Here is a 14,936-nt window from a genome sequence, read left to right on the forward strand (position 1 = left end):
TGACTCTGTAAAGAGTCTGGCTGACGGAGGGACACAGAATATACTTGGGCATGTAATCACTGTATAGGTGTGGATACAGGCATTTAAAGGCACACCTACTAGGCATTAGGCAGAGCAGTGATTACTGGCTTTTTTTTCCTGGACTACTGCTCAGCAGTGGATGCATATTGTGAGTACCTCTGCATTTAGTGCTTAGGACTTATGTCTTCCCAAAAGAAAGGTGGGGGAATAGAGCAGGGAGGAGCGCAGGGTGCCGCTGTCAGGATCTGAGGATCCTAGTCACGCTTCCATAGTACTATCCTCCCCTGAAAGGCCAGATGTGACTTGCCAGTTTGAGGCTGTCAGGCATAGTGGCTACATCCAACATTTCAGGTTCTGTATACATCACCAGGGACGATTTGACTTTAGCATTAGCTGGGTTGGAGGGAAAAATAGCCAGCCTGATCGCATCTGTCTCCCAGTCCGGGAAAAATGTGAAAGGTCCCCTTCTCCCCCTCCTGACGTTCCAGTATTGGAACAGGAATGGGCAGATGACATTGAGGTGCCATTGGGTGACCGGGAAGAAGGGCAGGCAGATGACTCCTCTTCTGAGGATTCTGTCTCAGATAAGCCCTTCTCAGCCTCGCAATCCCAAAAACTGCTAGTCCAATCCCTTACGGAATTGGTTCTTTCTCCATATAAATTGCCCCCAGCGGAGGTGGCTGAGGCCCCTTTTTCTTCTTTGGGTTTTTGAGTCCTTCACAGGGCCCACATGCTTTCCCTTTACACCCACTGCTGGAGCAACAAATACATGCAGACTGGAATCACCAAGATGGGTATTTTGTTCCTACTGGGAGATTTTCTCTTTATCCCATTGAGGAAAAGTTCACTAAAAAGTGGAGTTTGCAGCAGTGGATGCTGCTATTTCTTATGTGAAAAGGAGTCTAACTTGTCCAGTGGACAATGTCCAGGTTTTCAAAGATCCAGCCGACAAGATGCTCTAATCTTTTTCTGAAGCTTCCTTTTCTATAGCTGGTTTAGCAGTACAGCTTGCAGTAGCAGCAATAGGGGTTTGTCAGTCCTTAAAAGACCAGCTCAAGAAAGTCATTCAGGTGTCCCTGCTCAAGGGGAAATGGCCTACGGGTTAGTGTAGCTGCCAAGGGCATTATGTATTGCAGAATTCTGTGGTTGAAGCATTGGTCAGCTGAATTGCCATGCAAAAAGCTAGTGGAAAGTTTTTCCTTTTCATGGGGAACAGTTGTTCAGAGACGACTTGCATAAGTATATCCAAAAAATTTCAGGTGGTAAGAGTGCCCTTTTACCGGTTAAAAGAGTAGGCGTTCTTCATTTAAATGTACTTCTTCCCCGGGCACCTAGTGTGGCAACCCCCAGGCAGTTTCAAGGGCTCAAGGCCAAGCACAAAGCCTGAAGAAGCCCTGGGGGAAGAAACATACAAAACAGAGTCCTAAGGCCTCCTTATGAAGGGACACCCCCACTCGGTCAAGTGGGGGGAAGTTTTCTCCAGTTTTCAGGAGCTTGGCAGGAAGAGATCCAAGACAGGTGGGTCATCTCCACAGTATCTCTAGGCTACAAGCTAGAGTTTCGGCAGTTTCCACCATTTTGTTTTCTAAGATCGAATGTTCCCAGAGACCCGTTAAAAAGAAGGTCTTTATTCCAGGCACTGGACCAGTTGACGTCACAGGGTGTTATTATAGAAATTCCAACAGAGGACATAGGTTTTTATTCTAATCTCTTCACGGTGCCAAAACCGAATGGAGATGTCAGACCCATTTTAGAGCTCAACGACCTAAATAAATTCCTAACCATCCGCTCCTTTCGCATGGAGTCAATCCGGTCAGTTGTGTCCTCTCTGAGGGGAGGAGAATTTCTATCATCAGTAGACATCAAAGATGCATATGAGCATGTGCCAATCTGCCCCGCTCACCTGAAATTTCTGCAATTCGAGGTGGAACAGCCCCATTTTAAGTTTGTGGTCTTGCCCTTTCGGTTACCTCCCCCCCCCCCCCCCCCCCCGAGTGTTAACAAAAATTCTGACCCTGGTATTAGCAAAATAAAGGGTCCAGGGTATATTATTAACAGCGTACCTAGACGACCTGCTGCTTGTAGATAAGTCGGTCACTGGGCTAGTCCGCAATGTGTCCAGCACGGTCAATATGGCCAGTAAGAAGTACTTGGGTCGAGTCATAGACACAGTCCAAGAAAAGGTCTTTTTGTCTCAGACGAAGGTCAGAGATATAAAACATCTGGTCCGTGTGGTCAAAGGAAAGAAGGATCCCTCCATTCGCCTTTGCATGATGTTGCTAGAGAAAACGGTGGCTTTAAAGCTATTCCCTATGCCCAATTTCACTTGAGACTGTTGCAAAACAGTATTCTGTCCGCTTGGAACAAGAGGATCCAAGCTTTGGACTACCCAATGTATCTGTTCCAAAGGGTGCGCCAGAGTCTCAATTGTTGTTTAATTTGAAAAAGGGAGAAATCCTTCATGCCGGTAGCCTGGAAGCTTGTAATGACAGATGCCAGCCTCTTGGGATGGGGAGCGGTTCTAGAGGAGGCCATTTTGCAGGGGAAGTGGTCAGAGACAAAAAAAGAAAAAGCCTTGCAAATCAACATTCTAGAGATTTGGGTAGCATGTCTGGCTCTAATATTCCGGACTTCCATTTTGCAGGGGTGTTCTGTCAGGATACAATCCGACAATGCCACAGCTGTGGCTTAAATCAACCACCAAGGGGGTACCAGGAGTCAGGTGGCCCAAAGGGAGGTGGACCATATTCTGACATGGGCAGAGAAACATGTGCCTTTTCTTTTCTTACATCAGGGGACACAGAGCTATAGTAGGTACTATGTGGGTTATATCGGACCAACAGGTGCTGGACACTGGCACACCCCTAAAGGCGTGTACTCCCCTATATAACCCCTCCCATTACTGGGAGTCCTCACACTATGGCTCTGTGTCCCCTGATGTAAGAAAAGAAAATAGGATTTTTATAACAGCTTACCTGTAAAATCCTTTTCTTTGAAGTACATCAGGGGACACAGAGGTCCTTCCCTTCTTTGGGATACATGTGTATTGCGTAACTACAAAACTGAGGACTCCCAGTAATGGTTGGGTTATATAGGGGAGTACACGCCTTTAGGGGTGTGCCAGTGTCCAGCACCTGTCTGTCCGATATAACCCACATAGTAATTACTATGGCTCTGTATCCCCTGATGTACATCAAAGAAAAGGATTTTACAGGTAAACTGTTATAAAAATCCTATTTTGTGTCAGCAGTCTTCATTCTGGGATTGGAGAATTGGCAGGCGGACTTCTTGAGCCGCCAAAATTGTCCCAGAGGGAATGGTTTTCAGCCATATGCCAAAAGTGGGGTACCCCGGACATAGATCTGTTGGCGTTCAGGTTCAACAAGAAGTTGGACAAATTTGCGTCAAGGACAAGAGATCTGCTCGCATTTGGGACAGATGCACTAGTCACCCCTTGGGATCAGTTTTCACTGATTTATGTGTTCCCCCCAGTTCAGCTGCTACCGTGGCTTCTACGCAGGATCAAGGAGATAGGGAAGCCGGTGATTCTGGTATCCAGGTATAAAGTTGGCAGTAGGGAAACCGTGGACTCTACCATCCCATCCAGAATTGCTTTGGCAAGGACCATTGTTCCATCCTGCCTTACCATCGGTATGTTTAACGGTTTGGCTATTGAAGCCCAAATTTTAAAGGATCAGGGGCTTTCGGGGTCAGTGGGGACTACCCTGATTAATGCAAGGAAGCCCGTTTCTAGGTCCATTTATTATAGGATCTGGAGGTCCTATATTTCCTGGTGTGAAACCTAAAGATGGCATCCTCGAAAGTATGTTATAGGAAGAGTTTTTGCCTTTCTACAATTGGGGGTAGATATGAAGCTAGCCTTCAGTACCATCAAGGGTCAGTTCTCGGCCTCATCAGTATTTTTTCAAAGACCGCTTGCTTCACATTTTTTAATCTGGGCCTTTATACAAGGGGTAACTCATATAACTCCGCCAGTCAGGCCACCATCGTGCCCATGGGATTTGAATCTAGTTTTATCGGTCTTGTAAAGACAACCCTTTGAGCCTTTGTGCCATATTCCCTTGATCCTTTTGACAAGGAAGTTGTTTTTTTTGGTTGCAGTAACTTCGGCTAGCAGAGTGTCAGAATTGGCAGCTCTTTCCTGTAAGGAGCCATACTTAATTATTCATAAAGACAAGGTGGTGTTGCGTCCTCACCCAAACTTTTTGCCTAAGGTAGTGTGCAGTTTTCACTTGAACCAAGATGTCTCCCTTCCTTCTTTTTTCGCAGAACCTTGCTCTGCATAAGAAAAATTGTTGCATTCTCTCGATGTGGTGAGAGCTGTCAGGATCTATCTGAAGGTGACAGCTCAGATGTGGAAGACCGATGCTTTGTTTGTGCTGCCAGAGGGGCCCAGAAAAGGGCAAGCAGCATCAAAATCGACTATTTCACAGTGGATTTGTCAGGTTATAATTCAGGCTTATGGATTGAAAAGGAGGGTTCCACCTTTTCAAATTAGAGCACACTCTACCAGGGGAGTGAGTGCGTCATGGGCAGTGTGTCACCAGGCCTCTATGGCTCAGACTTGCAAGGCCGCAACTTGGTTGTCAATACATACATTTACAAAATCTTACCAGATGGATGTAAGGGGCAGGAGGATGCTGCTTTTGGGCACAGTGTCCATTCACCTATTGGTGGCTTATAGCCACATAGTAATTGCTATGGCTGCTCTGTGTCCCGTGATGTACTCCAAGAAAAGGATTTTACAGGTAAGCTGTAAAATTCTGTTTTTCTATACCTACTGTGTGTATTTTTAATATCAGATGTGTAGGTTGTCAATGCAAATTAAGAGTTAGCGCATCATAAGATTGAGAGGAAATCCCAACTTTTTTTTTTTTTTTAAATGTTAACTGTTTTGTGTGTTTTTCTTTCATGTTTATTTTAATATTTAGCTATACACTACTATACAATTACCACGATACGTTTATTATTTCAGCTGCTGAGGGCCACTGAGTCTTTACTTTTTCTTGTTATTTCTTTAGGGTGTAACAGCTGTAGTTTCTTACAAAGGTATTCAGGACTTTAATGCATATATTCATTTTTCATTCAATGCATTGTCTTTTATCATGAGGTTGTTTACCTTTGTCTGCAATAAGCTCTTCTTGCTTTTGTTGTTTAGGGAAGCCATCCATATCAGTCTTTGAGTTACACCAGTGGAGACACAGCAAATGACTCTCCTGCACATGTCAGCAGGTCTGGATTGCCTGTTAAGGAAAGTCCACGGAAAGAGAGTCTCTTGAGTTACCTGACAGGGAGCTTTCCAAGCCTACACAATCTGCTGGAGGGCACACCACAAAAAAGTGCTGCTGCTGCAGTTAAAAGCAGTTCCCTTACCAGGACAGGTACCCAATACTTGTCAGGTTAAACATTCATTTATTTTGACCCCATAGTTCTGTGAAATTACTTCAGTAATATATATATATTTTTTTAAATCAAATTATAAAGTTCTAGGAGCCTCAGATATTAAGCTAGAATTTGCCATAATGTTGGTTACAATATTACTTTCCCTTTATTAAAGTGTTACTAAACCCACAACAGTAATCTAAGTCTGTATATGCAGTAAAGCATACTTATTATACTCTGGAACCTAAGGGGTCACTCCTCTGCATTGTGTAAAAAGGTAGTTTGGTGCTGTTTTCGCTGATCCTCCCCTTCTTTTGCTGTCCCCAATCCATCTGCTGATAGCACATAGCCCTAGTAGTCACTTGGCACATTCTCAGCTTGGTGTGCATTGCTAGAGAGGTTTTTGTTTTTTTGGGAGGGTGCATGTGATCAGTACAGTGCCAATCAGCACTATCCAGACAGAGAGTCAGGAGTCATGCAGCCTCATAGGACAGTCAGAGGAAAGTGAAAACTCTTCCTACAAACTTGAACCAGTGCTTGTCCGTACACTGATAGAAGTCACAAAATTGCTATATACTGCTGATGAGAAAAGGTATTTAGCAGTTTACATTTACTAAAATAATTGCATTTCCATGTTCTGTGTGCTATGGGAGACCAGATATAGTGAATGCAGGGTCCTGGGTTTAGTAACATTTTAAGTAAAAGGCAAAGAGCAACATTTTGAAAACTGTATACTATTGCGAGAGTATTCACATTTGAAAATTGCAGTTCTTTTGTGTTCACATATCTGGCATGCCTTTTATAACCCTCTCTTCTTACATGATAGATCTTAAACTTTAAAGGAAATATTTAAACTGTGCACGTTTGGGCACATATTTTATGTCAACTGTGTTGCATCTACTGTTATTTGATATAAAAATGTGCAAAATATCCTCCACTCTGTGGAGGAAGAAATAAGATATAAAAAACTGCTAATTACTATCTATCTACAAAGCAAAACACATGTAATTCAATAATTTTGCTGCATATGTGTTGTCTCTCACTGCTGCCACCATACAAATAGGCAAACAACAATGCTAAAGTGTAGAGAATTATCACTCTGCTGTGGCTAAACTGTATTATAGGTTTTCACCCATGGTAACAAATAAGTCCATAAAATAAAATCCACCAAAATTATGCAAAATAGAGTGTTGAGATCTTCTCCCATTAAGATAATTATCAATCACACACCACTTAACGTGCACTTTTGATTCCTCTCACCAAATTGCAAGGATATTCACATAAGTGTTTTATGCCCACCGCGAGAGCGGGAGGTATTGCGATTTGGTGAGTTTATACCTGCTGGGGAGAGGAATCAGCAGTGCATGCGAGGTGGTGTGTGATTGATAATTATCTTAACGGGAGAAGATCTCAACACTTTATTTTGCACATATTTTGGTGGATTTTATTGACTTTTTTGTTACCATGGGTGAAAACCTATAATGAGGTTTAATCACAGTGCCACTTTGGAGTGATAATTCCCTACATTTTGAGCATTGCTGTTCATTGATATAACTTGATTATTATGCAGTCTAATTATTTGTTTACATAATTCATTCAGACTGTCTTTTCTGTTTCACCTAAACAATATGTGTACATTGCATTGTCTTTGTGTGTTAGTGCATGTGCCAATAGTATGTAGCACTTATGCCTGTCATTTTTCATTTTCTAGTGTATTATATATTATGTTTCATATTCTAAGCCATGTAAAACACATCTAGGAAGCTAACTGATAATGGAGTTTGCACAAAAATTTAAACCATCCTCTTACCTTTTATACCCGATGGAAAGTTTGTTTAAGACCCCAGCCATAAGAAATGTAGTGGTTTCTGTCATTATTGTGTTACCAAAATATTGAACAAGTACATACTTCTTATCAGAAACATTGTTCTGTACTGCCTTTCTTTTAGTGAGTCGGGGTCTGTGTAGTACAGAATATTACAATGCTAAATTAAGCACACAAATCATTTTTTTTTTACACCAGTTTAGTTTACAATGAGTGAGAAATTGGATGAAACTTTTAACTTACAACTTTAATATACTTGTTAAGAAAACTTTTTTTTATTATTAAAGTCCTCTGAATCGTCTCCTAATTTATTGATACAGGGAATACTATGGGCACAGAAATTTTATCAGAACACCCTTTATTGTCTGAACCCTCCTCTGTGAGCTTCTATAACTGGATGTCAAATGCAGTGGGTAATAGAGGCAGTGTGGTACACGAATCACCCCTGATCAAGTCTGGAAACAACAGCCTTCCCACAGGTATTGGCAATTAGGTTTATTTGGAAATTTTTAAGTACATGAAGAGACAAAGACCACATATCTGTGTAAGTAATATTCAGAGAGGGTCTCTTCAGTTTTTAAGGCTGTTATAGTACAACAATATAAAAAAAAAAAGCACACTGGTGCATTCTACAGTAAAACAAATATCATACCAGGTAAATGTCATCTAATTATTTTACTTTGAGCCAAAAATTGCACTGCTAGTTGCTGTACTCCCAGAGCACACGAAAGTTCAGTCTAGTATTGTTCTAATAGACTTTCAAACCCGTACGTTATCCAGGAATAACGGCTCACGTGTCTTTGTGTGTTATGTGATCATTGTCACATACTGTATATTCATGCTTTCATTCATAAATAACATCAACATTTTTATATATTGTCATCTGTGTTCATCATTGGGTAGGGTTTTTAGGTGACTTGTTATTTTTTAAATGTTAAGGTTTTGGACTTTATGTAAAACCTGAAAGAAATAAAAAGCAAAGGAGCTTCTGGCACCAACCAACAAGAGCTCATTGTAATTTTACACCTAGAAAATCGACAGCCAGAGTTAAAGGGGTTGAAGTCAAAAGTTTTTTTTATGGAGACACGGAGCTGTGTCTCGGCTTGAGTGCCCACATAGCAAGCTGCTTGCTGTGGGGTGGGGGCACTCAAAGGAGGGGCGGGGGGCAGGAGCAGCGAAGAGGGACTTGAGAAGAGAAGGATCCAGGCTGCTCTGTGCAAAACCACTGCAACAGAGCAGGTACGTATAAAATGTTTGTTATTTTTATAGAGAGAGAGAAAAAAAAAAAAAAGACTTTACAATCACTTTAGGTATTGTAGCATCTATACTTTTTCTTACAGTTTTCACAAATGATATCCTTGTTTGTCTAGGACAATATGGGTTTAATTTATAAAGCGTTTGCATAGCCAGTCACCCAGTGAAAGTGCATGTACATTTGTTCTGTGAGAACAAAACCAAAAACATATGTAAATAGGCTATATCCTGTGCGGTTAGAATGTAAATATTTGATTTAAACAGAAAATTCCACATTTAGCCATAGGATAGCACTAAATATTACAGGTCATTTCCATGATACATAGCTCCATCTAATGGCCAAATGCAGTATTTTGTGTTTAAAATCAGGACAGATTATATAACCTGTTTGTTAAAATGTTTTGACCCCTTTGCACAGTGAATATATAGATGCAATTTCACTGGCCAAATGGCTGTATGAAGAGGTGAATTCTGGGCAAGTCAAAAATTCAGCTTGTTTAATTAAAGTGGATGTAAACCCGGTCTTGAAATTTGAGCTGGGCACATAGATCTACAGTGTTTTCTTGTGTCTAGTAGCTGTCTCTTGCTGGATCCCTCTGTTATCAGCCTGACATGTTTCTGTCACATTATGATAAGAGATGTTGGAGTTTGGAGTCGCGGGAGGTTGGTATAAATAGATTAGCGCAGCTCTGGACGATACAACGGAGAGAGCTGTGAGTGTCTACCTGTGTGTAGAGGGGCTGTGTGCCCAGGGTTCTCTGCAACAATAACCAGGTAGAGAAAAAAATCCTAACAGGAAGGGCACATTCTAAACATTATCTAAAGCTGAAGACAGCAGATATAGATGTACCGTATATACTCGAGTATAGGCCGACCCGAATATAAGCCGAGGCCCCCAATTTACCCCCAAAAAAACTGGCAAACTTATTGACTCGTGTATAAGCCGAGGGTGAGACATGCCTGTCCATCCCTGTGTGTGTGTCCGTCCATCCCTGTGTGTCCGTCCATCCCTGTGTGTCCGTCCATCCCTGTGTGTCCGTCCATCCATCCCTGTGTGTGTGTGTGTCCATCCATCCATCCATCCCTGTGTGTGTGTGTCTCCATCCATCCATCCATCCCTGTGTGTGTGTGTCTCCATCCATCCATCCATCCCTGTGTGTGTGTGTCTCCATCCATCCATCCATCCATCCCTGTGTGTGTGTGTCTCCATCCATCCATCCATCCATCCCTGTGTGTGTCTCCATCCATGTGTGTGTGTGTGTGTGTGTGTGTGTGTGTGTGTGTCCAGCCTACCTTTGTCCCGAGCCTCCGTCCCGTGCCTTGCCTCCTTGCCTCCGTCCCGTGCCGTGCCTTGCCTCCTTGCATCCGTCCCGTGTCGTGCCTTGCCTTGCCCCCGTCCCGTCCCGTCCCGTGCCGTGCCGTGCCTTGCCTTGCCTTGCCTCCGTCCCGTGCCCTCTTCGTCGGCGGCCATTGTAAAGTTCAAAAGCTGCGCCGCCGCCTTCGCCTGTGATAGGCGGAACACTGAATTTCCCAGCAGCCTGTGTTCCGCCTATCACAGACGTCGTATCATCCTCGTCCGTAGTACGAGGATGATACGATGTCCGTGATAGGCGGAACACAGGCTGCTGGGAAATTCAGTGTTCCGCCTATCACAGGTGAAGGCGGAGCCGGAGGCGCGGCTTTTGAATAGAATGGCCGCTGTCTGTCTGCTCGACACGCTGATCGAGCGGGCAGACAGCGATGACTCGAGTATAAGCCGAGGGGGGCACTTTCAGCCTCAAAAAAGAGGCTGAAAATCTCGGCTTATACTCGAGTATATACGGTAATACTTATATAGGGAGCTTTGTTTCATCCCCGTGTATAATCTGCGGCTGTCACTTCACTGGTTATATGTGATGGTTTACATCCACTTTAAGCTTTGACAATAAAACCTAGAAACAGATTGGGTACACAGTTGCACTAAATACTGTGTGTGCCAGTTTTAGTAAATTTACCCGTGGGATATTACCTCAGGTGGAAACCAGAAAAGAAACAAAAACTTTTGTTGCCTTTGTCTGTGCTTAACTTTTTCTGAGAGGAGTCATCTGATTACAAAAAAATTCAGTTTTTTGCATCCTCTGGGCTATATTTTAGGGTCTTTACCTTTAGTATATAGGGTGTGAAGGGAGGCAGTGTGGCCCTAAAACATGTCCTCAGAGTTTCCCATACGCCGCTCAGCCTCTGTCAGATGGGTGCAAAACGTATCCATATTCTTAAAGGAAAAAACCGCGCTCGACAACGGTGGGAAGTAAGAGAGGATAGTAATAACAGTAGCTACGGCTAAATACTAATTATATCATTAGGTTGCTGCCAATTCGGAATTATATATTGATATACATACATATAAGGAGTTTTACTTATAGGTAGCGCCAATTACCCTGGTTATCATATTATTCTGTATCCATATTCTTATATACAGTATAAGGCTAATGTCGGTTTTCAGGCAGTCAATCTTACTTGTCAGGGTAGCTTGGCAGGTGTAAATGGCCTGCATAAGGGCCATGAAGTTGACTTGCTGCAGGAGTATGGGCTTTGTGTCCTCCATCTGAACACTGCAACAGGAAAGGCTTCCGCTCTGCTGGATGAAGGAGCCGACAATGTCTTTTTCCGGGGCACAGAAGACTGCCTCCCTTTACGCATGGTAAGCTCAGGAAGCACAGCAAGTGTTAGGGAGTCAAACAAATGGTGTTGCGCTACCTCATAAAATTAAACTATACTATAATCTCTTATACCAAAAATATATATTAAAAGTTGTGCTAACAAAAATGCAATTTCTGCCTATTAAGTGGGTATAGTATACCCTAAATTAAACAATTATATATTGCACAGTGTATACAAAATAATTCCAACTATATAAAGTGCCTCAGACAAATACAGTCGTGAATAATCAAATAAGTGAATATAAAGTGTCCAGTGCTTAAATAAAATAGCAGCAATAAATATCAAAGTGTCTTGTGCATACAAAACATCTCCAAAGTAATTCAAACAGAGAACTGTGTACATTCCAAGCGTGGCACACACCGTGCAAAATCAACAAAATGAAAGAAAAAGCAAACAAAAAGAAAACAAAAGCAGCTCAATAAATAGAGTCTATATGTGAACTTGGGGTGAATAAAGTGACCAGTGATTAATTGAGTGCTTCTCCAAAGGGTTGCCAAAAGAACGTGTCTAGTCCTTATTCTCAGTGTTTTCACGGCACATCAGGTGAAGTGGCCCCTTACCTTACTGCTGTAAGGTAAACAGCAGAACAACCAAATAGAAAAATCCAGGGATTATATCCCCTTTCCTGGCAGGTAAGTACTGGCCCCCACGGTTGATGTATTTCTATAGTTTCCACACAGGTCTCATTGCTCAATGTTATTCCATAAGTGTTCTCACGTTCTGACCTGTTTCACCAAAAGGTCAGAAAAAGCAGGTTCCCTCTCTGTGATACAGACGGATCAGCTGGTCATGGAACTCCTATTCCGTCCACGCTGCCTCCGGCTGATTGGATGGATTCCAGCCAGTACAAATTCCCTCAATGGGGTCTCGCCTACCCGAAGCTAGGAAGCACCGCCTTCCCTAACACCAGTCCAGCCATTCTGACAGAAAACCAACCGTCAAACCGATGCTTATCCAATCCGGAGTACTAAACTATAATATAAGATAAGCTTCCTAGCTTCGGGTAGGCGAGACCCCATTGAGGGAATTTGTACTGGCTGGAATCCATCCAATCAGCCGGAGGCAGCACGGGTCTGCTCATTGAATCATCATTATCACCTGAGAATTTAGAATTGATCTTGGAACAAGTGAGCCTGCATCAGGAATGTAGTAAATCTGTATTTAAAGTAGTAAAAACAGCTTCCTGTCTGTGCAGTGTGTCAGGAGTATGTAGCTCACAAGATCATTGAAAGATCAATATACATTTTTGGCAGGTAAAACAGTTGTCATATATTCAGGAAAGTCTGCCAATAGAGCTGTTTTGTGGACAAATTAATTTTGTTTACACTTGTTTTACATACAAAGGGTTCATTTTATTTCAGCAACAACACATAACTTGCCAACCATTCCTTCAGCTTCGGATTTCAACACTGTACTATCAAGTGATCAGAACACAATGGATGGAACCCACTCTCAACACAGCAGCAGCGAAGATGATATAGCTGGTATAGAAGAAAGCAACCAAGGATTCCCTGCTGTCCAGCTTGCAGATGCACAGGTTGAAAAAAAATAACACTTATACCAAACTTGAGAACTCTCCTTGGATCTGCACAAACTAATGCTTAAGACCATTTTAATCTGATTTTTGGCCTAAGTTTGATAGTATAAAATGACTCCCTTGCAGCCATCTGTTGTAAAACAAATATATTACAGGGTATAAATTCTCACATTTTCTTTGAGACCCTGAGCAAGCCATTTTTTCTCTTTCCTTCATTAAAAAAAAGTTTTACCTGTACGGTAATGTATTTGACACTTTAGACAAAGCTAGTAAAAATAGCAGCTCTTCTCAAAAGCAATAAGCTTTGAAGGTTCATTTGAATGTTTTACAGCGTCCTTAAGTTTTTATTAATTGATCTGATCAACCGTACATGCTCAAAGCTCTCTTGTGCTGCGCTAAGATTTGGACAAAAAAGTCCACCACCAAATGAAGTCTAGATGCTCTATTAGTTGTCCATATAGGCACGCTTCTAAAACTCCTTTTAAATATAGAGGAGAGCTGACATTTCTAGGGACAGTAACACACTGCACATCTCTCCGAGCACATGCCACTGTTGGCACTAGTTGGCTCTCTTTGTCCGATAGACAAGGCTGAAAGCTCAAGAAGAGAAAGGACTTTTGAGTAGTATGTTACTCTTTGTTATATAATAAAGTTGCAATATTGATGTACTCACAGAAGCTTAGAAATAGGGATGGGCGAACAGTTCGTGCCGAGCATAAGTTCAGGCCGAACTTTGGTTGTTCGGATGTTCTGCGAACACCGAACAATATGCGGTGTTCGGGAAAAATTCGGAACGCCGTTAAAGTCTATGGGACATTTACATGAAAAATCTAAAGTGTTAATTTTAAAGGCTTATATGCAAGTTATCGTCATAAAAAGTGTTTGGGGACCCGGGTCCTGCCCCAGGGGACATGTATCAATGACATTTTTTTTTTAATGTTTTTCGGGAGCAGTGATTTTAATAATGCTTAAAGTGAAACAATAAAAGTGAAATATTCCTTTAAATTTCGTACCTGCGGGGTGTCTATAGTATGCCTGCAAAGTGGCGTATTTTTCCCCCCTGTTTAGAACAGTCCCTGCACAAAATGACATTTCTAAGGGAAAAAAAGTCATTTAAAACTACCGGCTATAATGAATTGTCTAAGGGAGAAATCAAAAGTGCTAATTTTAAAGGCTTATATGCATGGTATTGTCAAAAAAAAGTGTTTGGGGACCTGGGTCCTGCCCCAGGAGACATGTATCAATGCAAAAAAAGTTTTAAAAACTGCAGTTTTTTCAGGAGTACTGATTTTAACTACTTCCTACCCAGCCAATGTACATATATAGCCGGTGGGAGCTCTCTCCTTCTGAATGGATGTTCAGAAACGTTCTTCAGTAGGAGGGGGAGTGCGCGCGTGCTCGCGCAGCGGCGCAATCCCGATGCGCTCGTGTCACCTGGACACGGCGCGTCTCGGATCAGCAGGAGGGCTCTGTGATTGGCCCTCCTGATCACATGACGACCTTGTCCAATCACAGATGTCACGTGATGTAAACAAACAGCCGGTTGCTAGGCAATCGGCTCTCCTCTCCTCACACGGATGTTGTCGCTGAGGAGAGGAGAGCAGATCGCTGCAGCCGGCTAGTGATCAGTGAGTATGAGCTGTTTTTTTACAGCTTTTTACTCACTGATCCCCAGTCTAGTGTAAACACACATGTCCCCAGACCACACGTCCCCAAATAATAAAAACACATGACCCCCACATATGTCCCACTAAAATCACATGTCCCAATGATTATCTGTATACATATGTCCATGATCACCTGCACACACCTGTACATGATCATTTGCGTACATATGTCCATGATCACACAAACCAATTATTATACACTGATTTTTTTTTTTACCAAAAACATATAGCAGATTACATTTTGGCTTAAATTTATGACAAGATTTTATTTTATTGGACTTCTTTTAAAATCGAAAGAAGAAAATATCATTTTTTTCCCAAATTTCCATTTTCGCTTATATCGCAAAAAATAAAAAATGGAGTCGTGAATAAATACCACCAAAAGAAAGCTCTATTTGTGCAAACAAAATTATAAAATTTTCATTTGAGTACAGCGTAGAACGACCGCACAATTGTCATTGAAAATGCGAGAGCGCTGAAAGCTGAAAATTGGTCTGGGAAGGAAGGGGGTGAAAGTGCCCAGTATTGT

General features: G+C 42.2%; 1 protein-coding gene across 19 annotated transcripts in view; it reads left to right on the forward strand.

Annotated features, from left to right (window-relative positions):
- BLTP1 (bridge-like lipid transfer protein family member 1) overlaps positions 1 to 14,936 on the forward strand; it is a 454,074-nt gene that overhangs the window by 304,403 nt on the left and 134,735 nt on the right. For 12 of the 19 annotated variants that reach the window (XM_077476843.1, XM_077476844.1, XM_077476848.1 and 9 more), the window contains exons 42-44: positions 5,201 to 5,441; positions 7,570 to 7,728; positions 12,565 to 12,740. In XM_077476843.1, coding sequence (XP_077332969.1) covers positions 5,201 to 5,441; positions 7,570 to 7,728; positions 12,565 to 12,740 — 576 coding nt within the window. The remainder of the gene's footprint in view (positions 1 to 5,200; positions 5,442 to 7,569; positions 7,729 to 12,564; positions 12,741 to 14,936) is intronic. The other 7 variants (XM_077476845.1, XM_077476856.1, XM_077476859.1 and 4 more) reach the window with 2 other exon arrangements.

This window comes from Lithobates pipiens, unplaced genomic scaffold, assembly GCF_037356315.1.
Source record: "Lithobates pipiens isolate NorthernLeopardFrog02 unplaced genomic scaffold, aLitPip1_a1.2 Scaffold_13, whole genome shotgun sequence".
Taxonomy (NCBI): Eukaryota; Metazoa; Chordata; class Amphibia; order Anura; family Ranidae; genus Lithobates; species Lithobates pipiens.